Source organism: Staurois parvus, unplaced genomic scaffold (genome assembly GCF_062004578.1).
Source record: "Staurois parvus isolate SC_StPar_1 unplaced genomic scaffold, SC_StPar_1.0 ptg000604l, whole genome shotgun sequence".
In the NCBI taxonomy this organism is placed as follows: Eukaryota; Metazoa; Chordata; class Amphibia; order Anura; family Ranidae; genus Staurois; species Staurois parvus.
Window position 1 is genome coordinate 1,835,110 of NW_028318400.1, and position 27,798 is coordinate 1,862,907.

At 40.3% G+C, this 27,798-nt stretch overlaps 1 protein-coding gene and 1 non-coding gene across 3 annotated transcripts in view; both read right to left on the reverse strand.

The window, feature by feature from the left end:
- Positions 1-8,022: 8,022 nt before the first annotated feature.
- On the reverse strand, positions 8,023-8,130 carry LOC149449771 (U6 spliceosomal RNA). Its single transcript, XR_016315368.1, has one exon. It is a non-coding gene; the product is annotated as a U6 spliceosomal RNA (small nuclear RNA).
- Positions 8,131-17,816: 9,686 nt separating this feature from the next.
- The window catches only part of PCGF5 (polycomb group ring finger 5), a 107,559-nt gene continuing 97,577 nt past the window's right edge, over positions 17,817-27,798 (reverse strand). For both annotated transcript variants that reach the window (XM_089692758.1, XM_089692759.1), the window contains exon 10: positions 17,817-25,831. In XM_089692758.1, coding sequence (XP_089548884.1) covers positions 25,784-25,831 — 48 coding nt within the window. In that variant the 3' untranslated portion in view covers positions 17,817-25,783. The remainder of the gene's footprint in view (positions 25,832-27,798) is intronic.

The window sequence follows — 27,798 nt, forward strand, 5'->3', positions numbered from 1 at the left end:
CTGCCTAATTGGTGCTTATTATGCTTGATTGCTGCTCGGTGACATCCACAGGTGTTTTCAATACCTGATGGAAAGCACCTGTATGAACCTCTGTTCTTCAGAGTGGTAGTCTTTAAGGGGTTGAATAATTGTGGCAATGAAGAAACCACATAAGAACCATTTACTACTGTATTACATAAACAATTGATGTCATTTTAGTTGCATTTGGGTAGTTACAACGTCCTTGTAGGATTTGATTCTGAATACAATTCCAAATGTACACTATAGTCCCTAAACCCCTTTACAGCATTGGGGGTTGAATAATTTTGGACACAACTGTATGCTCATAGACTAGAGCAGAGTTTCTCAACCTTTTTTCCAGTCAAGGCACCCTTTACAACTATGCACAAACTCAAGGCACCCCATTCAAAAATGTAAAAAAAATTAAACTAATAGTTTTACATAACATAGCAACATTCACACATGTATGACACCAACGTTGGAGATGATTTATTCTTTCAAAGCAAATATACCTTTGTACACTGGTACTGATTAGTATTCCATTGTTTCTCTTCTCCGTCAGTTTTTCTCCCTCACTCAGATAATGTAACCCCAGTGCTAACGGAGAGGGGTAGAGGAGGGGAGAACAAGGATGCTGTGCAGGTGCCCAACCTCTTCCTTTGTAATGGTGCACAATGAAAACCTGTGGCTTTGTGTAACTAAAAGGCTGGCTTGATCCACCTGCTGGCTTGTATACAATTTTGGGCAATTTTTAGGCATTTTGCTAAGGCACAAGAGTTAGGACCGCACTATAAAGAGGGGCCTTGACAAGACTGCATGGTTTCCACACATATTTACAAATGTTTTGCAATCAAGACCTCTGTTTTTAATGCAGATTATTAGGCAGATTTTTTTGATGACTTGCCAGTAAATGTTCTGGGAAAGTGTTTGTTTTGTTTGTGCTGATTAAAGCCATTCCACATGTAACTTTCTTTAAAAACTAGTTATAAATTGGGGCGGTAGCCATTCTTGTTTAATTTGCGCTACAGTACCAGTTTATTTAAATGGTTCTTCTAAATGGAAACTCTGCTAGGGATGAATTTTGCAACTATTGTTTCCTCTAATGGGACTTTGAAGGCAACCAAAAAGCTTTTTATAAACAAAAGAACAAGATCTATTACAATCCTTAAAAATGTGAATCAATAACAGTTGATCATTGCAAAAGGTTTTTTCACTATCATTTCTGTACATGATGTGCTTATAGCATCAAAGTGGTACACCCAAGACTGGTTTCTTCTGTACAACCATATAATTTTTGAATAGCAGTCCATATACTGGTAAATCCAACATGTTTTGAATCTTCTTCAAGGACAATGTACCACTCTGAAACAAGAAACAATACCAATGGAAATATGTTCTTAAATTTCTACATCCCAGTTAGATCTACTCATTGATCAACTTACTGCATATCTTGTATATAAAACCAGACTTCCTCTCATGCCAAAGTTGGGGTGTACAAGAACTGCACAGGCCCAACAGACAGCTGCCATCCAACACTAAATATAATAATATAATAAAGTAGGGGGATCAATATATCTTCCAAATAGAAACCCCATCAAACATCAGGGGAAATATTAATATGATAGGAATGGCAAATTCCACAAGAGCCCAAATTGTACATAATTCAAACATCCAGTATATTGATTCCACTAATAAAAACTAAATATTGCTTGAAAGGAGAATACTTTCCAAAAATGTTAAATCATATTAAGGACTTTTCTCCTGGAATCCCATTTGTCCCCCCTCTCTCCAACTATACCCCCAAAGTGTTAATCTCTTACTTTTCCTGTGGGCAGTTGAAATTCCAAAATTGCAAAGTAGCTGCAAGATGGTAGCTGCAAATGTTCCTCCTGAGGACTCTCCAAAAATAGCGCCTGCATTCTGCGATCCCTGGTGTTCCAGTATTGCACATGTGCAGGGCCACACTGCGTAATAATGCACTTCTGGTCCCAAGCAATGGCACTTTTGTTGACATAATTTATTGAATCACTGCCAACACGAAAGTCGCATAATAACTCCAACAGGTCCTATCAAAAGAGTCCAGAGGAAGGAACTAATCTCTGGAAATTGGCCAAAACCAAAGTAAACATATTTTCCTTTTACTTAACGTGTTACTAAACCCACAACAGTAAATTCAGTCTGAATATACAGTAAAGCATGATGTTATACTTACTATGGAACTTAAGGGGTTAATCCTCCGCATTGTGTAAAAAGGCTGTTTGATCCTGTCTTCTCTGATCCTCTTCCTTTTTTTTATTGTCCCCAATCCATCTGCTGATAGTACAGTGCTGTGGGAGACACTCTGCACATGTTCAGTTTGGTATGTATGTACCATAAACCAGAACCAGAACGGGTAATTAGACAAGCTGGAGTCAGGAAACCAGAAGTCAGTGTAGCCAGGAGCAAAAAGCAAGAACAGGAACCGGAAGAGAAGTCAGTCAGACCGAGTTGTACACAGGAACACAGGCAGGAACACACTGAAGATCATAGACCACACAAGGACAAGGAGGAAATTCGTTAAGCTGCTAAAAGAGCAAAAAGGGCTGGTTGTAGGCTGGACTCTGGAGTTAGGAGGCAGGTAATGGTATCTAGGTGAGTCACTGTGGAGACAACAAGTGGCTGGTAATTGACCAACAGCTGGGCAGCTTCTGTGCACTGAAAGAAAAGACCTGCTTGTTAAGTAGTAGGAACCCAGCCCTGACAATATTGTTAGAGATTTTGGTTTTTTTGGGGGGGAGGGTACATGGGATCGGCACAGGGTCAATCAGTACTGTCCAGAGGGTCAGGGGTCATGCAGCCTCATAGGACAGTCAGAGGAGAATGAAAACTCTTCCTACAAGATTAACCAGTGCTCGGCCAGACACTGTTAGAAGTCCAAAGACTTAGACATATATATATATACAGCTGATGAAAAAAAGGTATTTAAAAGTTCGTATTTACTAAAAAAGTTGCATTTCCATGTTCTTTGTACTGGGGGAGATCAGATATATTGAATGCAGAGTCCTGGATTTAGTAACATTTTAAAAACTGACAATGGGCATTATTTCACACATGGGAAAGTTCCTGTATCTTTGCAGGAATATTTGCAATTTTCTCATTTATACTCACTTTGGACTAATCGATTCATTACTGAACTAAACTTTATATATGTGAAAGAGGGAACTTTGGGGATTAGGTCTCTCAAAACAGCATCTTCAGTTAAAATAGGCTAATATCTAGTAATTATGTTCCTAACCTCCTTATGTTCATTTAAATAATTTTTAATTATCTGTGTAGTACTGTTTTTGGATTGAATTTTTTGTTTAAGCAATAGGTGTGCCTATTCTTATTTTTTGCACAGTTAAATACCTTTCTTAAAGTTGTTTTTTAATAGCTTCCTCTGATATTCAAAAATTGACTGTATGAGATGGATTTTTTAAGTGGTTCGGAATGGAAACTGTCCACATGTAATATAGTATTTCCTGCAGTTTCCTTTCTATATAAATTACTGAGTAATTGTCCTTCATGCTGTTTATGAATGAAACATCCAAAACAGTGACTTTGTGTAAATAATATGACATTTTTAAGAAGAGATTTAAGTTATTAGAATTTATTTTTGCAAGGCATCAGTTCAACAATTCTTCAGGGCCATCCCAGATGAAAAATGTATCATCGATACACCTATACCACATAATTATCTAGCAAGTGTATATCGACAATTGCTCATTTGAGGAGGATTGCTCCCATTCTTCCAAGTACAGATTGGCTAGGAACCATAGAAACTACCAAGACAAAAGCCATGTGTAAGATCTAAAAGCACTTGATATATCAATAAAATCGGGTTATGGCATACTTGGGTAAGTATTAAGTGCTATGAGTACATCTGCCCCTCTAAATCCCACTGTGTATGCACTACGTGTGTCAATTTTGTCCTTTTCACCTGAGAGGAAATCTTTATGAGACAAGCCTACTAAGAGAAAGAATAGATCTTAGCACATTATAGCTGAATTCCAGGCAGGAATGAGAACATTGCAAGCTAGTGATGAAACACATTGGGTAGGACTTCTGGCATGTCATTTACCCTTTACCTAGAACGCATGCTGGAATGCAAAGCGGTGTTTGGCGGTTTATGGTAACCTTTACATGCTTGTCAACTATTGAGAATTGTGAATGCATATGGAAGCTTTTAAGTTGTTTTATTTTAAAAAAACGGTGAACACTATGAGAGATCCTTAGTTTTGTTTGGTCTGATTGTACTATGAATCCCTCTGAGGTCTTGGATAGACCTCAGAGGGTATTTGGCAAGTGTTGGGACACATTGGGTGCTAGAGAGCATTTTTGACTTACTTGTAGACACAAATGGTCGGATACCATCTGGTGAGTGCATTGTGTGGTGGAGAGACATGCAAGTGCACAGGGTGATTCATTCATTGAAGGTGGATCCACAAAGAATTGTGTCACCTAACTTATGAACTTTACATTTTGTTGGGAAGAGCACATGAACACATTTAATTTGGAAATTATATTTTTACTCGTTTTTTTATTTATTTAATTATATTAGCGGTGTCTTACTTGGTATGCTTTTTTAGGTATAAAAGCCTGACTGCAGCCATAACTTTTATTTACTTTTTGGATAGAGTAAGGAAAAGCATGCCATTTTTTTTGCCACCATAGCAGCCACTGAGCTCATCATAGATGATAGGACAGAGTTCACAATGCACATGTGTGGCTCTAAAGAACAAGATGGTACTCCCTCCCGTGGCACTAGAAGGCGTTGGTCTCAATGGCTGCACCATCCCTACAATAACTCAGGACAAAGCAATTACAGGCTGCATAGGATTTTAAGGCTTTTTTTTAACCAAAATGGTGTCTACAAAAGTCTGACTCAACTGATCCATAAAGGTTAAGGAACATAGGAACAGGTCAGAAAGTGACGGTATACAATATATCTTGAATGATAAGGTTAACAAAGGCCGTGTGTCATACAACAAATACAACAAACAAGAGATCCCTGTGCTCAAATCCCAACAGCTAGTGCATGAATTTATCCATCAGGTGCTAAAGGGGTGTAACCACATATTTACACTAGAAATTCTGAAGGACCCTCTGCACACTGGTATATACCCTTTCAAGCAGACTATGCAATAAATAGGGATATTTTGTTCACACTAAAGTCTGACTCAACCGATCCATAAAGGTTAAGGAACATAGGAACAGGTCAGAAAGTGACAGTATACAAAATATCTTGAATGATAAGGTTAACAAAGGCCGTGTGTCATACAACAAATAGACTGAAAAACAGATTGTAGATATCAACATGTCCAGGGTTTTACTTCTAAGTAGCCTCTTGGGGAAAAATGGGTCTTTTGGAAGACTCCTAGAGGTGGAGGATAAGGGGAAGGAGCTTACAATGGAATGGGAATATAGGTTTGAGGTGTGGGGAAAAGAAAATGAAAAAAAAAGGGGGTGACGATAATAGTTTCAAGATGAGAAAAATATACACATGTAGTCCATCAGAGCTGCCGTCACCTACCTGCACCCAAAAGCTCCTACAGTGGAGCTAGGTTAGATAAACAGATGATTGCGTCCCCTTAGACAGCCCATAGATGAGTCATTTTTTTTCTGTTCAACCAGTGGGTTGAACAGAAAAAAACTGACCTGATTCCTCTATCCACACATTCAATGTGCATGAGGAAATCCTCCCATCTGAGTTATTACGTTCTGACAGCAGGGGGACTTCCCTGCCATCACAATACACTGATCAGCACTGCCGGCTATAACTGGCAGCACTGATTGAGCTGGCAAAATCTAACAGGATGGTTGTCAAGACGTTTGTCAGTAGTCCGGCCTCTGTACAACCTCCCTGGCCATACATGAATTGACGTGCAGCTGAGGTTGTTGCTGGATGTAGAATGGCTGTGTATTGAACAGAGCAGGTAAACGCTGTCCATGGAAGCCAGATGTCTCAAAATTGAGTCTCTTTGTTGTTTAGTAACATCTCTATCAACTCTTCCATTGACTTTATCTCATTTTGGAAAACCACTAGCCCATCATAGGGGGTGTTGTTTTGCTGTCTGGGATGCACGATCGTGCATCGTTCAGTAAATGGACTGTCAGGGAGGACTTATACACAAGGCTTCTGTTTAATGCAGTTGTGGATTACAGTCTTTAAACTGAACAAGAGCCTTGGCTGGATGTTAGATTTAGCACACAATGCCACTATACCATGGGACAGCATGGTGTGCTTATTGGTAAAGGTGAGCAAACACTTTAAACTTCTTGCATTAAAAATACATTTCATACTATATTAAAGATTATAGTGCTTTTTTGCTTATTTTTAACTCTGATTAATAATAATGGGTTTAATTATATTTTTAATATCTGTCTGGAGTTTAGCTTTAATACACAAAACAAACCTAATTCAGTTTTTGCAATATGATTTATATCCTCTACTGAGTCTGAAGCAATTTTTTTTGTAATTGGCTACTTAAAATGTATTTTCAGTTGTGGTTATGCAATGCACATTGTATGTGAAACAGAGCAGACTTATGCTGTGTGACAGCTGGCTTAATGAGAAGCCACTCTGGTACAGTCTGCTAAATTATCTACAAAACCACATGAATCACTTTTTTTTTCATTATTTTTTATAAAATACTATATTTCTGCATCAGTTAAAGTGCACCTGTACCCTAAAGTCATTAAAGCCCCACGCCAGGCTGGAAGCAAAAGTAAAAAAAAAAAAAAAAATCTTGGTTTGCCCTACTACCCCTGCACTGTAAGGGTTAAACACTCTAATATCACACATTTCTTACCTTATCCTATTCCAGGGCTGTCTTCTTCTCCCTCCAATGCCCTGGCCTGTGGGCAATGTGATCACTTACAGTGCAGGGCTATTCATTTGGCAATGTATACAGAGAAGGTGAGTGTGTGACCACGGCTGGGAGCACCTTAGACAGGCTGTAGTGGTGGGGCTGTTGTAAAGCTGGAGTAAGGGAAGTTTTTCACCTTATTCCTCTACTTCTTGGCAAAAACTAACCCTTTCAGTGGGGGGGGGGGGGGTCTCACTGCAAAAGTATTTTTGTTTTTGTGTGTGTGTCTGGAGTTGGGTTTTAAACTATATATCGTCAAGCAGTGAAAGAGCCATAAAGCAATCCATTCCTGATCTCTCTAGTTGCGTTTATTCCTCTACGTCTTGGGTTTGTCTCACTGAAAAAGTATTTTTTTTTGTGTGTATGTGTGTCAGGAGTTGAATTTTAAACTATTTATATATCGACAAGCAGTGAAAAAGCCAAAAAGAAAGCCAATCCTGACCTCTCTAGCGATGTTTTATGTGAAGGTATTTTTTTTCAAAGATACTCGATCACAATAAAGACTCTAGAGTAGCAATGCCCAACACTGAGGCCATGGTCTGTATGAGGTCTGGTGGCCCTCTGTGTGCGGCTTATTGGGCACCAGAGCGGAATCAGGGTGCGTTGCAACACTCTCTGCCTCCAGCACTTGCTGCTTGTTCAGAGTATGAGCAGTTAATACTTAAAGCGAAGTTCCACACAAAAGTGGAAGCTCCGCTTATCTGCCCCCTGACCCTCTCCGTTGCCACATTTGGCATCTTTTTTTTGGGGGGGAATGGGTACCTGGTTTTGACACTTGCGGTGAACAGAGCCAGAAGTTTTATTTTTTTCAGGTACTTATATAGCGCCATCAATTTACACAGCGCTTTACATATATATATTGTACATTGACATCAGTCCCTAACCCTCAAGGGGCGAACAATCTAAGGTCCCTAACTCACACTCATACATACACGGGCCAATTTAGACAGGATCCAATTAACCTACCAGCATGGCCTTGAAGTGTGGGAGGAAACCGGAGTACCCGGAGGAAACCCACGCAGGCACAGGGAGAACATACAAACTCCAGGCAGGTGGTGCCGTGGCTGGGATTTGAACCAATGACCCTAGTACTGCCAGGCGGAAGTGCTAACCATTTAGCCACTGTGCTGCCCCAATAACTGTGGACCGCTTCATGTGTTTAGCATGTCAACCTTACGCAGGGGCCAGCTAATCTTCTCTGTATCGTTCCACATTGTAATCCGCGCCCCGCCGATGCGGGGACGGGGGGACGGTTCCTCCTCCTTCCTTCCTGACATTTCACAAGTCCCAGAGGACCGCAGCCCATTTCACAAAGCGCAATGCGATTTATGCATGCGCTGTAGAAAATCTACTGTGAAGCACAAGGCTTCACTGCCAGTTTCCCTTAGTCAAGATGGCGGCACCAGACAGACAGCTGTATGAAGAATAGGCTTGGGGTGAGGACACTGCTGGATCCCTGGACAAGTAAGTGCCCTAACATTAAATGTCAGCAGCTACAGTATTTGTAGCTGTTGACTTTTAATTTTTGGGAAGGGAGAGCCGGAATTCCTATTTAACTGTGCATGATCTGGACACTGGTACACTTTAAAAAATATCGACACTGTTGGTACTTACAGCACATCTACTATGTTGCATTCACAACCTTATTGGCCTACTGGGTGGTAAAGCAGAAAAGGCGAATTATTATTTGGATTCCTTACTAGCCAGTATTTTCTTTCCAAGTAATGATTAAAGAAAAACTGCAATGTATAACAAGGAAAATCGACGTGCTATAATATTTTTTTTCAAAATAAAAAGGAATCCACTCAGAACTGTTTGTAACACAGAAGGGAGAGAAGGTAATTAGGACAAGTTTACCATCCAGCTACTAGGTATAACGAATCCAGGCAAACCAACATCTATTAGCTGCAGGGTCCACAGATGTGTAGGTGTCACAAGACCTACTGATCTTCACTTGAACATAGGGAAACAGATTTGTGTGATGATCCTCTATTATGTCTATAGTAATTCGGAAGATACAATGAAACCACTTGCCCTCTTTACAGCACTGCAATAATTTCACTAACAATTGCGTGGTCATGCAACACTGTTCACAAATGAAATTTATATCATTTGTTTCACACAAATAGAGCTTTCTTTTGGCAGTATTTGATCAGCACCGGATTTTATATTTATTGCGTTGTAAATGAAAAAAGACCAAAATTGTTTTTAAAAAACAATATTTTTTTACTTTTTCCTATAAAACATATCCAATAAAAAAAAAGTTGAAAATAAAATGTATTCTGCTATATGTCTTTCTTAAAAAAAAAAATCTCAATAAGTGCATATTAATTGGTTTGCATGAAAGTTATAGTATCTACAAATGGCGGTATATATATATATATATATATATATATATATATACTGGAATTTTTTTTTTTTTATACTAGTAATGGCGGCAATCAGCAATTTATAGCGGGACTGCGATAGTATGCCGGGCATTACATGGTTAGTCTGGCTGAAAAAAGACAAAAGTCCATCTAGTTCAACCATAAAAAAAAGTTATAATCCTATACCCACAGTTGATCCAGAGGAAGGCAAAAAAAAAAAACAGCAAAGCATGATCCAATTTGCTCCTGCAGGGGAAAAAATTCCTTTCTGATCCCCCGAGAGGCAATTGGATATTCCCTGGATCAACTATACCTATAAATGTTAGTATCAGTTATATTCTGTGTATCTAAGAAAGAATCCAGGACTTTTTTAAAGCAATCCACTGAGTTGGCCAGAACAAACATTTGACGGAGTCTATTCCACATTTTCACAGCTCTCACTGTGAAGAAACCTTTCCATATTTGGAGATTAAATTTCTTTTCCTTCAGATGTAAAGAGTGCCCCCTTGTCCTCAGTGATAACCTCAGGGTGAATAGCTCTACACCGAGTTCACTATATGAACCACTGATGTATTTATACATGTTGATCATATCCCCCCTTAATCTCCTCTTCTCAAGAGAGAATAAATTCAGTTCCTCTAATCTTTCCTCATAGCTGAGCTCCTCCATGCCTCTCATCAGTTTGGTTGCCCTTCTCTGTACTTTCTCCAGTTCCCCAATGTTCTTTTTGTGAATTGGTGCCCAAAACTGAACTGCATATTCCAGATGAGGTCTTACTAATGATTTGTACCGGGGTAAAATTATCTCTCTCTCTCTGGAGTCTATACCTCTTTTAATACAAGAGAGGATTTTGCTCGATTTAGAAACCACAGCTTGGCATTGCATGCCATTATTAAGCTTGTGATCTACCAGAACCACCAGATCCTTCTCCACCATTGATTCCCCCAGTTGTACTCCCCCTAGTATGTATGATGCATGCATATTCTTAGCCCCCAAGTGCAGAACCTTACATTTATCAACATTAAACCTCATTTGCCACATAGTTGCCCAATTAAACAGTGCATTGAGGTTGGCTTGTAAGTTGGAGACATCCTGTAAGGACATCACTCCACAGCATTCTTAAAGTAACTGAGACTGGGTGGGAACTGACTAACTGCTACTTACATCTCCAGTGACACTAATACAAGTGATCAATGCTAGTAAAAAGCACTGACACTGTACTAATGACACTGGGCAGGAAGAGGTTAACATCTAGGGCAATCAAAGGGTTAACTGTGTTGTGATTTAACTGTGTACTGTGTTGTGTTTTACTCCTGGATGTGCTGGCTTTTATCTCCGTTTGCAGAGTTAAAAGCCAGCACATCTCAGCTGACAGGAGAGAGAATGACAGAAGAGATCCGTTTTCATCTGCCATTATATTTTATACAAGAAGTACAGAGAGAAATTAATGTGATAGTTGTCAGAAAGAAAGTCTAAGGTGTCCTTTTATGACACAGAGAATAGCTGCGATTCAACGGATCTCAGCTATTCTCTGGTCATTCACAGTTTATGACACTCAGGAGATCATGTCAGCCCTTCACTGGAGATCTGTGTTCTCCCTCCAGATTCTCCAGCCCAGAGCTGGAGAATCAGAGGGACCGAAAACTAAGCAGAGATAATTTACCTCTGCTTAGTAAACTGATCTTTTACTGTAATCTCTCGAGATTATAGTAAAATCAGCCGTTTTCCAGAGTTTGTAGACCGTTCTCCAGCGTTTGGAGACCGTTCTCCCTTTGTTCGGAGAACTGCTTCATAAACTGCATTCACAGGAGAACTGTGTTCTCCGAGAATGACGGAGAACTGAGCAGCGATCTATTACCGCTGGTCCATAAACGAACACCTAAGTCTTCTATAAGGTACTGTTTTCACCTTCTTTAAATTGCACTGGATTGCAAAAAAAGTTGTGCATCCATTACCTTTACAAAAACATACTGTACCAAATAGCACGCTGTACCATGTGACCGGGTGCAGGAAAATGCACTGCATCTGCGATCTGAGTTTGAGGTGTCATTAGGAATATATTGACACCTGCAGTAGATTGCACATCCAGGGGATTTTAAAAAGTGTGGGAAACGCACACAGAACTCCTGCGCCATGTTCAGGTGTGAATGAGACCTCACCAGAAGTTGGACCTTCCAGTTACATGTGTGTTTATATCCCTTGAAGCTCCCTGACTACATGCAGGCGATCTCTCTTTAACCACCTGCTGATTGCTCACGGTAAATATACTGCAAGCGGACAGCTGCAGCAGGCACCATCACGTGCATGTACATGATCGACCTTCTTCTGGGTTTAGGACGCATGCATGCACACCCCCTGCCAACCTGTGCTGTAACTGGACACAGCACAAGTTTGGCAGCTGATTTCCGCCAATAATTTTGGCGGAAATCAGCTTATCGGCTGTGTCCAATCACACACAGAGTTGTGTGTTTACAAAAGCACAGAACTCCATGTACAGGGAACAGCGATCTGGCTGTTTCTTTTCCCTGCTTTGCAGACTAATGGTAAAGTAAAAGTAGTACACAGTACACACATATCACATTGTTAGGCACACAGTTCACCCTTTGATTGTCCCTAGATGTTAACCCCTTCCCAGACAGTGTCATTAGTACAGTAAAAGTGTACAGTATTAGCACTGATCACTGTATTAGTGTCACTAACAATGTCAGTCAGTAAGCGTACCTCCCAGCCAGCATCAGCTAGCACCAGATTGCCTTCCACACTATCACAGTACCACTATAAGTTGATGATCACCTTCATTGCTAGTATAGTGTCACAGCTGTGCAATTCCAGTATATACTGTGTACCATAGTTTGCAGATGCTATAATTTTCGCACAAATCGATTATTATTGGGATTTTTTACCAAAGACATGGAGCAGAATACATTTTGGTCTAAATTTATGAATACATTTCATTGTTAAAACTTTTTATTACTAGATATGTTTTATTACAGAAAGTAGAAAATAAATTGTAGGTCATTTTTTGTTTATATAACTGTACCACCCTCCTAGGAATGCTAGGGGCAGCTAATTAACTATTTTTTAGACAGGAGGCTGAGTAGCAGCCGGGTGAAATAGTCAGAGGGGTCAAATTTTTGGTCAGGGCTGAGAGATTCTGCAGATTAGCTGATACCTCTGATACCCTGATCTAGAGACTTAGAGAAGAGAGTGGGTGAAGAGTAGCTGGTCTGTATACCTAAAGGATCTCAACCAATCCCCATGCAGGAGGCTTGGCAAGGGGTAGGACAGCAGAAGCTGGAGTTTGGAGCCTGGGAGGAGGCCCAAGGAAGGGGCCTGCCTCCAGAGAGGAGCTTGACAGGAGGAAAGCTGAACTTCACCTCCACTCCTGAGAGAGGACATCTGTGGAGCTAAAGAAGGAGGCAGCCCAGCAGAAGGCCTGAAGGCAGCTAACAACCTGCAGCTTGCAGAAGGACAGTGTGTACTTCTACGCCCCCTGGGCTGAAGTAGGGGAGAGGGCATAGACACTAGATCCCCTTGTCCAGGGATTCCTCCAGACAGCTGGATTGTAGAGGGCTATCTGGGGTTTGGGGTGGTATGCTAGGAGAGGCTGGACAGCTCTCCAAAGAAGAGAAAACCCTTCTGAGCACTTGTACATAGTTCAAGGAATTTGTCCTCAGTTTCACAGTTCCTTGGGCATCCCATGCATCCCTCATCCCCATCCAAGTTCAAATCTCCTAAAAAAAAAATCCAAAAAAAACAAGCTCAAGGACTGTTTACTGTCTCTGGAGTGCAAGGCTGGAAGGAAATGTGTGTTGCCTGTTTGTGCAGGGCTATAGGGGGACCCAAATCATCAGCAATTCCTAAGGGAGTAGTTCTACATAACAAAAAAATAAAAAACCCGGTGGTGATCAAATACCACCAAAAAAAATCTCTATTAGTATTAATATATATATATATATATATATACTGTATATATATTTCATTTGGGTACAGTGTTGCATGAACGTGCAATCGCAACTTAAGTTAGCACAGTGCTGAATAGCAAAAAATTCAGATTCCAAAAATCTATACCAGACCCTTATCCGAGCATGGAGCCCGGCAGGTCAGGAAAGGGGAGGGGAGGGGGGACAAGCAAGCGCCGCTCCCCCCCTGAACCATACCAGGCCACATGCCCTCAGTATGGGGGGGTGCTTTGATGGGGACAAGGGCCTCTTCCACACAACCGTGGCTGGTGGCTGTGGGGATCTGGTGCGGGGGGCTTATCAGAATCTGGAAGCCCCCTTTAACAAGAAGGCCCCCCCATGTGAGTATAGGGTACATGGTACCGCTACCCAATCACAAAACAGTGTAAAAAATAACAGTAGACAGTTTTTGACAAGTACCTTTATTAAAAGCAAAAATAAAAAAAATGTCTCCCAAAGTAGATCCAACATCAATCACAATACCCTCCGCCACCACTGACCCTAAAAAAGGAAAAAAAAAACGCGCTCTACACTCGATGCTGGCTCCCGCCGTCTTACAGCTGCACCTAGATGACAGTTCAACAATACTGTGATGACGTCACAAGAGGGCGGGGGGTGACCCCCTTGTGACGTCATCATGTGCTGTGATTGGCCAAAGCATTGCATCTGACCTGGCCTGTTGTTCAATCAGTGCACTGTGGGACGCAGCAGGCGAACAGCCTGCTGAACACCCTTATCATTTGTGTGATCGCCAAATACACGAACGGCCAATGCTCAAGTTGAACCGACAAGGGAGAGAACTTTATGTAAACAATACAGTTCTGCCCCCTGTCGGCTCCAGCACACTGCAAAGCAGTGTGCTTACAGTGGAAAGCACACAAACAGGCTCATAGTAAAACACACACAGCACACAGTTAACCCATTGATTGCCCCAGAAGTTAACCCCTTCCTGCCCAGTGTCATTACTACAGTGTCAGTGCTTTTTTATTAGCACTGATCTCTGTATTGGTGTCGCTGATCGCCGCCATTACTAGTTAAAAAAAATACAGATATACCGTCATTTGTAAACACTATACCTTTCACGTAAACTAATAAATTTTCACGTATTGGTATTTTTTCTTTAGCAAAGACATGTAACAGAATACATTTTTCCCTAAATTTATGACAAAATTAGATTTTTGAAATTTTTTTATTGGACATGTTTAACCACATAAAGTCAAAAGTATTGTTTGTTTGTTTTTTCAAAATTGTCATTTTTTTGGAAAACATACATGCAATCAAATACCACTGAAAGAAAGCTCTATTAGTGGGAAAAAAGGATGGAAATTTCATTTTGGTGCAACGGTTCATGACCGCGCAATTGTCAGTTAAAATAACGCAGCGCCGTAACGCAAAAAATGGCCTGGTCAGGAAGGGGGGTAAATGCTCTGGAGGGCAAGTGCTTAATCTGTTAATATCCATTTTTTTGAATGGAAGAAAGCCCTATTTTTCTTCTGTAACAAAAAAAACAGAAAAAACAAAAAATGGATGTAAACGGATGAAAACGGATAAAAAAAGGAAGAAAAATGGATGTAAATGGACATATGGTTCATTTTTGCATTGATAAAGGATGTAAAAAAAACGGATGTAAACTGATGAAAAACTGATGTAAACTGATGAAAACCTGATGTGAATGGATGTAAACTGATGAAAAACTGACGTAAACTGATGTAAAAATGATGTGAACTGGTGAAAAACTGATGTAAACTGATGAAAACCTGATGTGAACTGATGAAAAACTGATGTAAACTGATGAAAACCTGATGTGAACTGATATAAACTGATGAAAAACTGATGTAAACTGATGAAAACCTGATGTGAACTGATGTGAACTGATGAAAAACTGATGTAAACTGATGAATACCTGATGTGAACTGGTGAAAAACTAACGTAAACTGATGAAAAACTGATGTAAACTGATGAAAATCTGATGTGAACTGATGTAAACTGATGAAAAAATGACATAAACTGGTGAAAACCTGATGTGAACTGATGAAAAACTGACATAAACTGATGAAAAACTGATGAAAACCTGATGTGAACTGATGTAAACTGATGAAAAACTGATGTAAACTGATGAAAACCTCATGTGAACTGGTGAAAAACTAACGTAAACTGATGAAAACTGATGTAAACTGATGAAAATCTGATGTAAACTGATGAAAAAATGACATAAACTGGTGAAAACCTGATGTGAACTGATGAAAAACTGACATAAACTGATGAAAATCTGATGTAAACTGATGAAAAAATGACAAACTGGTGAAAACCTGATGTGAACTGATGAAAAACTGACATAAACTGATGAAAAACTGATGTGAACTGATGAAAAACTGACATAAACTGATGTTAACTGATAAAAACCTGACATAAACTGATGAAAACCTGACGTAAACTGATGAAAAACTGACATAAACTGATGAATACCTGACGTAAACTGATAAAAACCTGACATAAACTGATGAAAACCTGGCGTAAACTGATGAAAAACTGACATAAACTGATGAAAAACTGATGTAAACTGATGAAAACCTGACATAAACTGATGTAAAAATGATGTGAATTGATGAAAAACTAATGTAAACTGATGAAAGCCTGATGTGAACTGATGTAATCTGATGAAAAACTGCCGTAAACTGATGTAAAAATGATGTGAACTGATGTAAAAATTACGTAAACTGATGAAAACCTGATATGAACTGATAAAAAACTGATGTAAACTGATGAAAAAAAAACGTGAACTGATTAAAAACTGACCTAAACTGATCTTTCTTCTTGTAAAAAACATGCCTGAACTGATGAAAAAAATGGAACGCCCGTGTGAAAGGGGCCTCAGCATACTGGCATTGCTAAGCACATAGCAGCAACATGGCGCAGGGCGCAGGCTACACAGCACTATCATTGACAGGTTATCTCCAGTTGGAATCCATATATTAGAATAGACAGGTCATCATGATGGCCGATATAACGCAGACAACTTCTCTATCTTCATAAAATTGCACAGTCTGACATGACAGAACAAATCAATTTTCTCCCCAAATTTCTATTATGAGTTCGGTTTGTTATGCAGGTAAACCAAGTAGATTTTATATGTTTAAGCTCGACCGCTGAAACCGGTTTGACTGAAATGAATTCCCGTAAAAGGGAGATTTTAGAAAAACATCGTAAAGGATACAAATGGCAGTAAAAGCTAGTAGCTTGGAAAATTGAGTATGCCGTGTTTTTTGAACGCCTTGAGAACATTTTCTCTTCCTATGTCGGTTTGGGATTAAAGCCAACACTTTTATGAATTATAAATGCAACATGCCTTCCAAATGAGGTTGTTGGATATTTGCCATTGAAAGGAGGTGCTCAAATTACAGTGTGCCAGCAGATTTCAGTTTGTTTAATGGAAACTGGACCAATAAATCACTTCTGATTCTAAGGAATAAGTTAGGAAAAATTCTATTACCCATAGAAAACTGTTACATAACATATTACAATGCATACTAGATCTGTAAAAAGTCAATGTGTTCATGAAGGAACTCGTGTTTTAAAAGAATATAGGAAATAATCAGTAATGTGCTCAGGCATACTGCTAGATTTGTAATTAACCACTTGCCCTCCAGAGGATTTACTCCCCTACCTGACTAGGCCACGTTTTGCGATACGGCTCTACGCTAAACTGACAATTGCGCGGTCATGCAACGCTGCACCCAAATGAAATTTACATCCTTTTTTTCCAACAAGTTGAGCTTTCTTTCGGTGTTATTTTATTGCCTGTTCGGTTTTTATTTTTTGAGCTATAAAAAAAATTTTTTTAGAAAATAAACAATATTTTTCACTTTGATCACACACAAGAGTTCTGTGTTTACAAAAACACAGAACTCCATGTACAGGGAACAGTGATCTGGCTGTTTCTTCTCCCTGCTTTGCAGGCCAAATGGTGAAGTAAAAGCAGTACACAGTACACACATATTACATTGTTAGGCACACAGTTCACCCTTTGATTGTCTCTAGATGTTAACCCCTTCCCAGACAGTGTCATTACTACAGTAAAAGTGTACAGTACTAGCACTGATCACTGTATTATTGTCACTAACAATGTCAGTCAGTAAGCGTACCTCCCAGCCAGCATCAGCTAGCACCAGATTGCCTGCCACACTATCACTGTACAACTATAAGTTGATGATCACCTTCATTGCTAGTATAGTGTCACAGCTGTGCAATTCCAGTATACAGGGGCAGCTAATTAACTATTTTTTAGACAGGAGGCCAAATGGTGAAGTAAAAACAGTACACATTACACACATATCACATTGTTAGGCACACAGTTCACCCTTTGATTGTCCCTAGATGTTAACCCCTTCCCAGACAGTGTCATTAGTACAGTAAAAGTGTACAGTATTAGCATTGATCACTGTATTAGTGAATGTGCTGATCTGTCAGGGGGTGGATATGGGAGGTGCTAGTGGGTGATAACCAACCTTCTCACCACTTGAGGTCATTTTAGTTGTCATTGGGAAAAAAACGTTTGAAAACTAGATGCATATAAAATAAATGAACTGCAAAGAGAATGGTTGATGTAGAAGTGGTACACCAGGAAGCTTTTTATTGATGAAAACAGAAGTGAGAACACATTCATCTTTCTTTACCAATACAAATACTATTTGACAGGCTAGAAATGGAAACAACAGTTTGAGATGAACATTAAGGAAAATATTGCTCAGAAACGTACGTATTTCCCCATGAAAAGGAAGTACAGAACACTTTCAACCTTTAGTGATCAGTCTTTTTTTTATTATGGTAATTTGGCTTCCCTTTAAAGGAATGGAAAAAAATACACCAACAATCCAGTTTAAAATTAGAGTAAACTTCTTTGATACATGTTAAACTCTTGACTATATATTTACAAAAACGCCACTTTGTAAAAAACACATTTCACCTTCAGCGGTTAAAAAATTTTAGATTTAAAAGGAACCAGCACAATGCAAGAAGCTCACTTACTCTTTAACAGGTACAAAATAGATTTAAACTGAAAATAACTTATAAAAATATACTTCCTGACATCAAGTCCCTTCTTCAAATATGGTAGTGCAAGGAATTTGGTCATTATACTATGTATATAGTTATTAAAGATCATCCTCTGTAGTTTATACATCAATTTTGGTTATTTTTTTTTTTTTACTGTAAAGGCATCTTAAATGTTTTAACATTTTATAGAATTATATTTGTCAGCATGTTCTAATTTTGTTTTCTATTCAAAGAAACATAGATAAGAAAATATATCCACATCACTAGACAAGTATTAATAACCATATTCTTCCTAACTAGTCACAGTGCATATACTGTACACATTACTATAGATTTCTTATATAAACAATATATTGTATCATATACTGTATAATTCTATAATGAGGCACACATTTCTCTAGAACAATACGAATAAGTGCTACCAGTCTACCTTTTTAAAATGTTTACATAAAATTATGGGAGACAAAGTAATAAAAAAACAACTGTAAATGCATAAATAAAATACTTATGAGATACATTATTATTAAGGTAAAAGAAAAATTATAGACCTCGTATTACAAACGCACGAATGGCCAAAATAAATTTTACATGCAGCTTAAATTATTTGCATTAAATCTGTATTATCCAATAAATTATCTGAAAACAAAGCGGAAGACTAATGAGTATTAAACATTTGGCCGACAATAACAGAAGAGCATTGGGATATGGTGGGTGGTGCATGTGTGTATATATTTATTTAGGATACAGATATCCTGTATATGTTACCTTCATATAAGTGCAAATAAAAACATATTTATTCAGACCAGTTCTCTTCTGTAGGCCCTCAACTATATTTGCTGAGCGGCGAAGCCTTAATGTAGAACTATAGGCAAAACGTTCTTTTTTTTCATTTTGGATAGAGCAATGGAGGATTATAACCCATAAGTTTATTTTTTGCCATCTGTAAGGCCTGGATTGTTTCTTAGATACACAGAATATAACTGGATGCTAACATTTATAGGTAAAGTTTATCCAGGAAATACCCGATTGCCTCTTGGGGGATCAGGAAGGAATTTTTTTCCCAGCAGGAGCAAATTGGATCATGCTTTGGTTGAACTGGATGGACTTTTGTCGTTTTTCAGCCAGACTAACTATGTAACTATGGGGTTTATTTACTAAAGCTGGAGAGTCCAAAATCAGACTCCCTTCTGCATAGAAACCAATCAGCTTCTAACCTCAGCTTGTTCAATGAAGCTTTGGCAATGAAACCTGGAAGCTGATTGGTTTCTAGGCAGAAGGGAGTCTGATTTTGGACTCTCCAGCTTTAGTAAATAAACCCCTATGTGTCCAGGGGCGGACTGAAAACTCATGGGGCCCCCGGGCAATAGGGGATCATGGGGCCCCTGTGTCCATGCCCAAACTCAAAAAAGCCTATGAAAAAGGTACCAGGGGCATCTCATGGGGCCCCCTACTGACCCCGGGCCCTCGGGCAGTGCCCGAGTTTCCAAATGGTCAGTCCGCCCCTGTATGTATCCCATTTGGGAGATTTACCTTCACTTTCTGTCCCATAGCCAAAACAGGAAGTGAGGACATCTCTGCAAATTAGGGGAATTCCTTGGGAAGCCCAAAGTCACCAGAACTGGTATCCCCATTGGAAAATCCCCCCTCCCATTACTTTTCTTGGGGCAACCCAAAATTTGGGGTTTCTATTGCTATCACATTTGATATTAATGGAAAACAGGACAGGGTGAATCTCTCTAAGGCTACTTTCACACTGATCCGTAGCAAAGATGCATATGTATTTTTGCCGCGTTTGTATCATGTTTTTTTCAGGACATGTGACTCAAAGCCTACACCAAAAATGCAATGCAGGTACAATTTTGATGCATTTTTGCTGTGTTTTCCATTCATTTCAATGGGGAGGTTTGTTTTTAGTGCTTTTTTTTTACTGCATTGAACATGTAGCAAGCAGGATTTTAATAACCACAGCGGACCCGCAACACATCAGTGTGAGGAGTGCCATAGGATTACATAGTCACACATTTTTCTTCAGCTTTTTTTTTTTAACGCAGCAGAAGAAAAATGGATCAATGTGAGAGCAGCCTTATGGGTCACAGACTGCAATAAAAACCTGACAGGTGTTCTAGTCCCATTCCACTCTATCCAAAGCTAAATTAAAGGATTTGCCTTTAGTTATACTTTAAGCTGGGTATACACGTACAGAAATTTGTCCGCTTCAGCAGAAAAAGGCTGAATTACGATCTGTCTGTAGCCCTGTCCGTTCAACAGTAGACCAGCTTCTGTCAAACAAACCTGCTGGAAAATCAGCATTGGATCAGCTGCTGCAGCACGGATTGGTGTATTCTGAAGGGAGAAGGGGAGGAAGAGTCCCCACTGTTTGAGTACAATAGCAAGTGGGCAGATCCCTGCGTCCACATAATTTGCGAGGATGCAAGAATCTGTGATTTTATTTATTTTTTTTGTTCAGCTGGTTAAAATGAAAAAATAAAAACTCAAAGTGTATACCCAGTTTTACAGGATATGTTCTATGTAGTTCAGTGACAAAAGTTGCCCATTCACACCAGTGCACTGCGATCATGCACCCATTATGACAACACACAGTCACACACTTTGGTCTGTTGCAGTGCCATTTATTTTGAATGGCACCCATACTCACCTTCCCATTGCTCCACTCAACATACCTGCTTTTTAGTGGGCTGCCCTAACACAAAGCAAATTAATGCACATGCAGTTAATGCAACATAGTGGACTGGTGTGAATGGGCCCATGAAGTGGAACTCCAAAAGAGATTTTTTTTTTTCCTAATACCAGGGATGGGTAGGAAACGTAGGTTTTTATTGGTGCGGGTGTCCATTATGTATCATTTCTCTTAGTTCCTGTCCCAGTGATGACAGTCCCTGAGATAGGTTAACAAAAGGGAAATTGTTCCAAAAAAGACACATACAGCACTAAAAACCCTTTGTTTTGTTGTAAGGGATGGGGTTAGAACCTTTGTCAGCTCATTATAGATTGGTGCCTTATTCACAGAGATAGTAATTACTATGACAAGAAAAAGAGGACATCTCCCCAGCAAAACCATAGACAGCAATTTAAAGCTGCCAGAGGCTCTAGACCTTCTCCAAACATAAGTGCAATTTTTTTTTAATATATAATTTTGGAGAAGGTTTAGAACCCGTGTAAGCATTTTATTGCCATTTCCAAATCCCTGTATGATTACCAGGAAAGGAAGAAAATAGAATTAGTTTCAATTCCTTTTTTTTTTTTCTAGTAAATTTTCAGGTGACAAAAACATTCTGCTCTCAAAGTACTTAGTGATAAAATGATTTTACCCAAAAGTACTGCACTGACGTTGCCGTGCCCAAAAACGAGTGCACTGCACATACCGGCACATTGTCAAATTTCCTATCAAGAATACAAAATTGTCAATTCCAAGAAGTTCAGGAAAATGGACTGGGTTCACTATTAGTAAGGCCACATACCCCAGGCATGTCAAACTGAAATGCAACTATGGGTCATACTGTGTGGAAATAATATTCAAGTGGCCTTGTTTTCTCTCCTGGGGGCCATGCTTACTTTATTCCAGACAAACTGTAGCACTTGGGTACACTTTCAAAACTTTTTCCCAAAGAAAAGGGGCACTAAAACATTTCTTGAATGACAGAGTTGCAACATAATGAAGAACAGCTTTTATAATGAGCTCGGGCACATTGTGGGCCTCATTTAATTTTAAAACCCAACTCCAGATGAATAAAAAAAATCCATCTTTACAGACCCCCCTTCCCCAATGCAAGGGTTAAATCTGGAGTGCTCAACCTGTGGCCCTCTGAGTCCTCTGATGTGGTCTTCAACCCCAAACTGAATGCAGAAGTTTTCGTGCACTTTCAAAGTGCACCACATCTGCAAGTTATAATAGAGGTCTATAGCAAAGAGAAGCTAACCCACAGGAAAGCCACAGCTGCACTGCTCTGCACCCGTGATGCAGGTAAACCACAGCGCATCAGTGTGAAAGCAGCCTTATAGGGGGCTCAGGACAGTAAAAGGCTTATTTAAATTTTCAGTTTGGGGGGGCAGTAAAAGCCCATAATTGAAACATGTTTATTACACCCACGACCACTGGTGTAGCATCAGGGATTGCAATGGCGACCCTGCCCCATGCTCCAGGGGGCTCTTGCGGCCTCCCTGTCACATTGTGTTTCACTTGGATAGGAGGGCTGGACAGCATATACAGGAATCAAACCTCACCATTTTCTGCCTGCAACTGCTAAATGCCAGCTACTCCTGCTCTACCCCCCCACCGCCAACTCTGCCGGCATTCAGTGGCTTCAGAAGGAAAATGTTCATTATGCTGCTCAAAATAACAAATTTGGGACCATTTCATTTCATTGTGGCCTGCAATCAGTTACCAAATCACTTAAGTGGCCATGCTCTTCAAAAGGTTGAGCACCCCCAGGTTAAATGCTCATGTAGTCTAGAGGCAGATGATTAAGGAGTAAATACCCTACTCCTCAGTCTTGCAGATTCCTCCTGCGCTGCAACGAGTCCCCTGTAACTCAGGTCACGCTCCAGTGTACCATACAGGCTTAATGTCCTTCTATGGAGTGTGATGACTACAGACCAGAGCTTTAGGAGGACAACACCAGAGCGAGGATTCCTGCAAGGGTGGATTTTTTATTTTCCTGGAGTTGGGATTGAAATTATAAATTGAGGGCCACAAATCAGGGGCAAGAGGGCTGCATGCAGCCCGGAAGCCACCCATCTGACATGCTTAACACATTGGCTGTACTGTCTTCAATGTGTCTACATTTGAACACATCAAAAGGACATGCAGGCTGTGAACTACATCCATTATTTAACATAACTGGTAATGTTTAGTGACACTTGCAGTGATCTTAGTTTGAGCCGCTGCAAGCACAGGTACATTAGAGTTCTGCACAATCGACACACATCTGTACAGGTCACAGGCATGGGTTTGATTTGGTCATGTAAACAAGTAGTCCACACATATAGATCTTCCAATCTACATGGACAAGACAAATTTTGTATGCAAACAAATACAATTTTGTTAGATTACTATGCCAATGTTTCAAATTTTACATTGGATTTCGGGTTGCACATGTGCATTTTACAGCAAGTACAATTTTCCCCAAACAAAACACATTTACAATGAGAATTTCATTAATTCAAGAAAAATTTCCGCCCTTCTTCATTTTCCTTTGTCACTATGGTCAAAAACCATACTGATGATTTGCCCCAATCAACTATTCGAAAATCTTTTTTTTTCAAATTAAATTCTACTGGTGTATGGCCAGCGTAAGTGCTCCAACCAGATGATATCCTGTCCATGGTTCAGGTTATAAATGAACGCAAACAGATAGTAGGCTTTGGGGTTACTGGGGGTTTCCTGACACATCTTAGTTTAAAGCAGTTTTAAACCCCAAACTTAATATATTGCAGTATAATAAAGTTTTTATGTGGTGGCTGCATTCGTTTTTTTTTTTGAGGATTTTTTTCTCTCTTGTTTCCCCTGGTTATCTGCCCAGAAGCACCCTTCATGTATTAGAAATGCCTACACTCTGGATGAAGGAGCAACAAAGACTTTTGTACAGCAGCACTGTTAATCTGGGGTGGCCGAGGGGGGGGTAGTATAATTAATTGCACTAACAAATTGAACATTTTTAACCCTGGTTCACACTAATGCAATTTCTGAAGCGTTCCAGAATGCATGGAATTGCATGACAAGTGAAATAACATGAGTTTCTATGGGGGCCGTTCACACAAATGCAGTGCAAGTCCGATGCGATTTTAAAAAGGGTCCTGTGTGAGTTTAGTGCAGTGCGGTGCAATTTATAGCTACATAGACTTCAATGGAAATCGCTTTTCTGTCCTAAGATAACAGGAATCCAGTACATTTTCTGAAAATCTGTGTTTTGTTCCCTATCTCCCATCCCTGGTCCATGTTGAGAGAGAGAGAAAGAGAGAGGGAAATAGAAAGAGAGACTGATTGAGAATGCTGCCAAATCACATCAGAAATGCACTTGCATTGCTGAACAACACTTGAATTTGCATTAAAACCTGCAGGAAAATTGCACCGCATCTATGTCAACCTAGCCTTAAAAGAGAAGTAGGGCTTTTTTTCCGCCATTTATACTTACCTAGGTGGATGAAGCATCGGTACGATGCTGTATCTGTCCCCCACCGGCAGTGATCACATGACCGCTGATCGCTGAGTTCTGAGTGAGACTGTCAGTTCTGCCCCCCAGTGCTCACTGGAGCGCTGGGCTGTGGAGGGGGAGGCAGCAGCTGATCCATTATGCTCCCCAATCGACAGATCCGATCCATCCTGCAGCGGGGATTGTTGGCATGCAACCTATACGGGGTGGCACCAGACCCGCTCCACAAAAAGGTAAGTTGTAAAGAAAGCCGACGATCCATGCAGGATGGATCAGATCCATCCTGTGGGGATCGTTGGCTTGCTTTACAACTTACCTTTCCGTGAAGCGGGTCCGGTGTCACCCAGTGTGGTAAGTGTCACTTGGTGCGGGCTGCACCCCCTGCACCTGCCTCGGGATGCCACTGCTCCTGTGATCCACAAGAGAAGTACAGCCAACAGAGCTTTGACTGTACTTCCCCTTTAACCAGTACAGCAACAGTTTTTTTTTTCCTTTTGGGATGAAGGTTTTACATAATTAAATAACAGCTGATCATTGTAAGCAATGTTGTCAGTGTTAAATGGTTCACCTCAACCCTCTATCTGCTACGTCTGCAGGACAGCTTGCTCTGTTGAAAAAACGCAAATGTACAGGCCAGATCATTAGGTAAAAAAGTGAAAGAAAACCTAAAAAAGAAAACAAATGCGGTCATCACATCTAAGACTTGGTAAACTACAATATAATAAATGTTTGCTTTTGGGTTTAATACTGCTTTAAGCATTTTATCTGAATGGAGTTTGAGACAATATTGACCAGCATGTATTTATTGCCATTTTTAAATTGAAAACACCTAGAAAAAAAAAAGCAGAAGGCAGCAGCATCTAAGCAGCTGGCAAATCCCGTCCAATAATATAACAGTCTTTAGGACATTCAGTACAAATAAATGTTGGCTTCCTAATGCAAGTGTTTGTTACTTTGTCAGTTAAATGTTTGCAAAGACAACCTTTACAGTGCAGACCAGATAATAGTTTACCCCCATAAAATACGTGTAATGAACAAACACTGCTGTTAAGCAATAACACAGCAGAACAGTAATACAGCCACTTTGAAAATCTGGGATTTGCAGCATGTAGGTAGCACACCTAGAAGTCAGAGGCTGTGGAACAGACTGGCACTTCAATTCTGAACAATAAACTAGGAAGAAACTACTGGCAAACTGGAGAGAAAGAGACCACATCCATATTTGCATGCTGAAAATCGATGGTGTCCTTTTAGTCCATGTAATTAGGCACATCCATTCATTGTGCAATCTGTCGATGAGTAAACACAGTGCAGAAGTTTTGTTCTCAGTGTGTTCTGACCAATTAACCAAAGTCAATTCTTGGTCGATATTGCAATACCATTGGATAAGACTACAATAAACAAAAGAGAACACATTGCATGAAAATACAAATAAGTTCTCATTTCCACAAACCTCGAGTCCTTAGGCTTACTAAACTGCATTAATAGATATGAAGTGATCGTTTCATTTTTTTTAATATAACAAATATGTTATACTTACCTGCTCTGTACGATGGTTTTGCACAGAGCGGCCTCAATCCTCCTCTTCTTAGGTCCCTTACCAGCACTCCAGGCCGCTCCCCCCTGCTGAGTGCCTCCAAAGCAAGCTGCTTGCTCTGGGGGGCACGTGTTTGTGCTTGCTCCCGTGCTGCCTCTGTGTGGCTATGAGGCACACAGCGTGCAGCTCAGCCCCCACTGTGTGTTTCAGCCAATGAGGAGGCAGAGACCCAGGAGAGCTTCTGCTCTAGTGCACATCGCTGGAAAGGGCTTAGGTAAGTGTTTACGGGGGTGGACAGGCAGTGGAAGTGTTTTTTTACCTTAAAAGCAGAGAATGCATTAAAGTGGTTGTAAACCTCAGACATGAAATATGAACAAAGTATATCCCTCTATAGTGTGTACTTGTCTCAATCCAGAGCACTAAGTGTCATTTCTGTCCACTGCCTTGTTCCTTTGCTAGACATGAGTCACGTCTGACAAGTCTTCCTGACACCAAGAAAAAAATGGTGACAGGGGAGGGCCCAACCTGTGATTGACAGCCTCAGCTCTGTTCCTGTGTGCCGTTTAAAGGAATGTGTTTCCCTACTCTCCAATTAGCTCTCAGTGCTCCCCATACTGATGTAACTTCAGCTCTCCACCCCCTGCTTTTTAGAGCTTTTTAGAGCTGTGAGATCCTGTGTAAATTCTGCACTTTGCATGGATGTAGAGGACAGACGGTTGCAGATAAACAGATACAGCTATGTGGGAGGATTTGTTTCATCTCACTGGATATATGTGAGGGTTTACAACCAGTTTCAAGCAAAAACCACTTTAAATACTTGCCAAGCACTTTAACCCTTTTCAGCTTTCAGAGCTGTCGCACTTTGAATGACAATTGCGCACTCATGCAACACTGTACCCAAACAAAATTGTTATCATTTTTTAGTCAAATAGAGTTTTCTTTTGGAGGTATTTAATCACCACTGGATTTTTTGTTTGACAAAAAAAAAAAAGACCAACATTTTTGAAAACAGTTTTTCTTAGTTTCTGTTATTATGTTTTGTAAATAAGTGATTTTCTCCTTCACTCGTGCGCTGATGAGGCTGCACTGATGGGCACTGGTGAGGTGGCACTGATAGGCTGCATGATATGCGGCACTGGTGGGCGCTGATAGGCAGCGCTGATAGGCAGCACTGATGGGCACTGATAGCTAGCATTGAGAGGCACTGACAGCCAGCACTGATGGGGCTGCACTGATGGGCACTGATGAGGTGGCACTGATAGGCTGCATGATATGCGGCACTGGTGGGCGCTGACAGGCAGCACTGATGGGCACCGACAGGCATCACTGATGGGCACTGATAGCTAGCATTGAGGGGCACTGACAGCCAGCACTGATGGGGTTGCACTGATTGTCAGTGTAGATGTCCCCTGTGTAGATCACCACTTACCAGCTCTCCTCACATGCTGTCAGTGTGAGGAGATGACTGCCGATAACCGGCATTTATTTTTTACACTGTGATCAGCTGTAATTGGATACAGCTGATCACATGGTAAAGGGCCACTCTGATTTGCCCTTTACCGTGAACACAGATTGCACCTGATGCATGCCCTGGGGGGCACAGTCTCTGATGGGGGTGCTGCTTCAGAGTGAGTGCGGCTTAGAAGGAGTGCATAGAAGAAGCAGTTAAACACAGCAGTTGAACTAAAGCAGGAGAACTTAAGCAGCAGGAAGACACAACAGCAAGAAGCTCTACTGCATGCTGGAAGACTGCAAGCAAACACCCTGGGAAACATCTTACATACCTGAGACCCACTCCGTGTACCTTTATATAATACACCC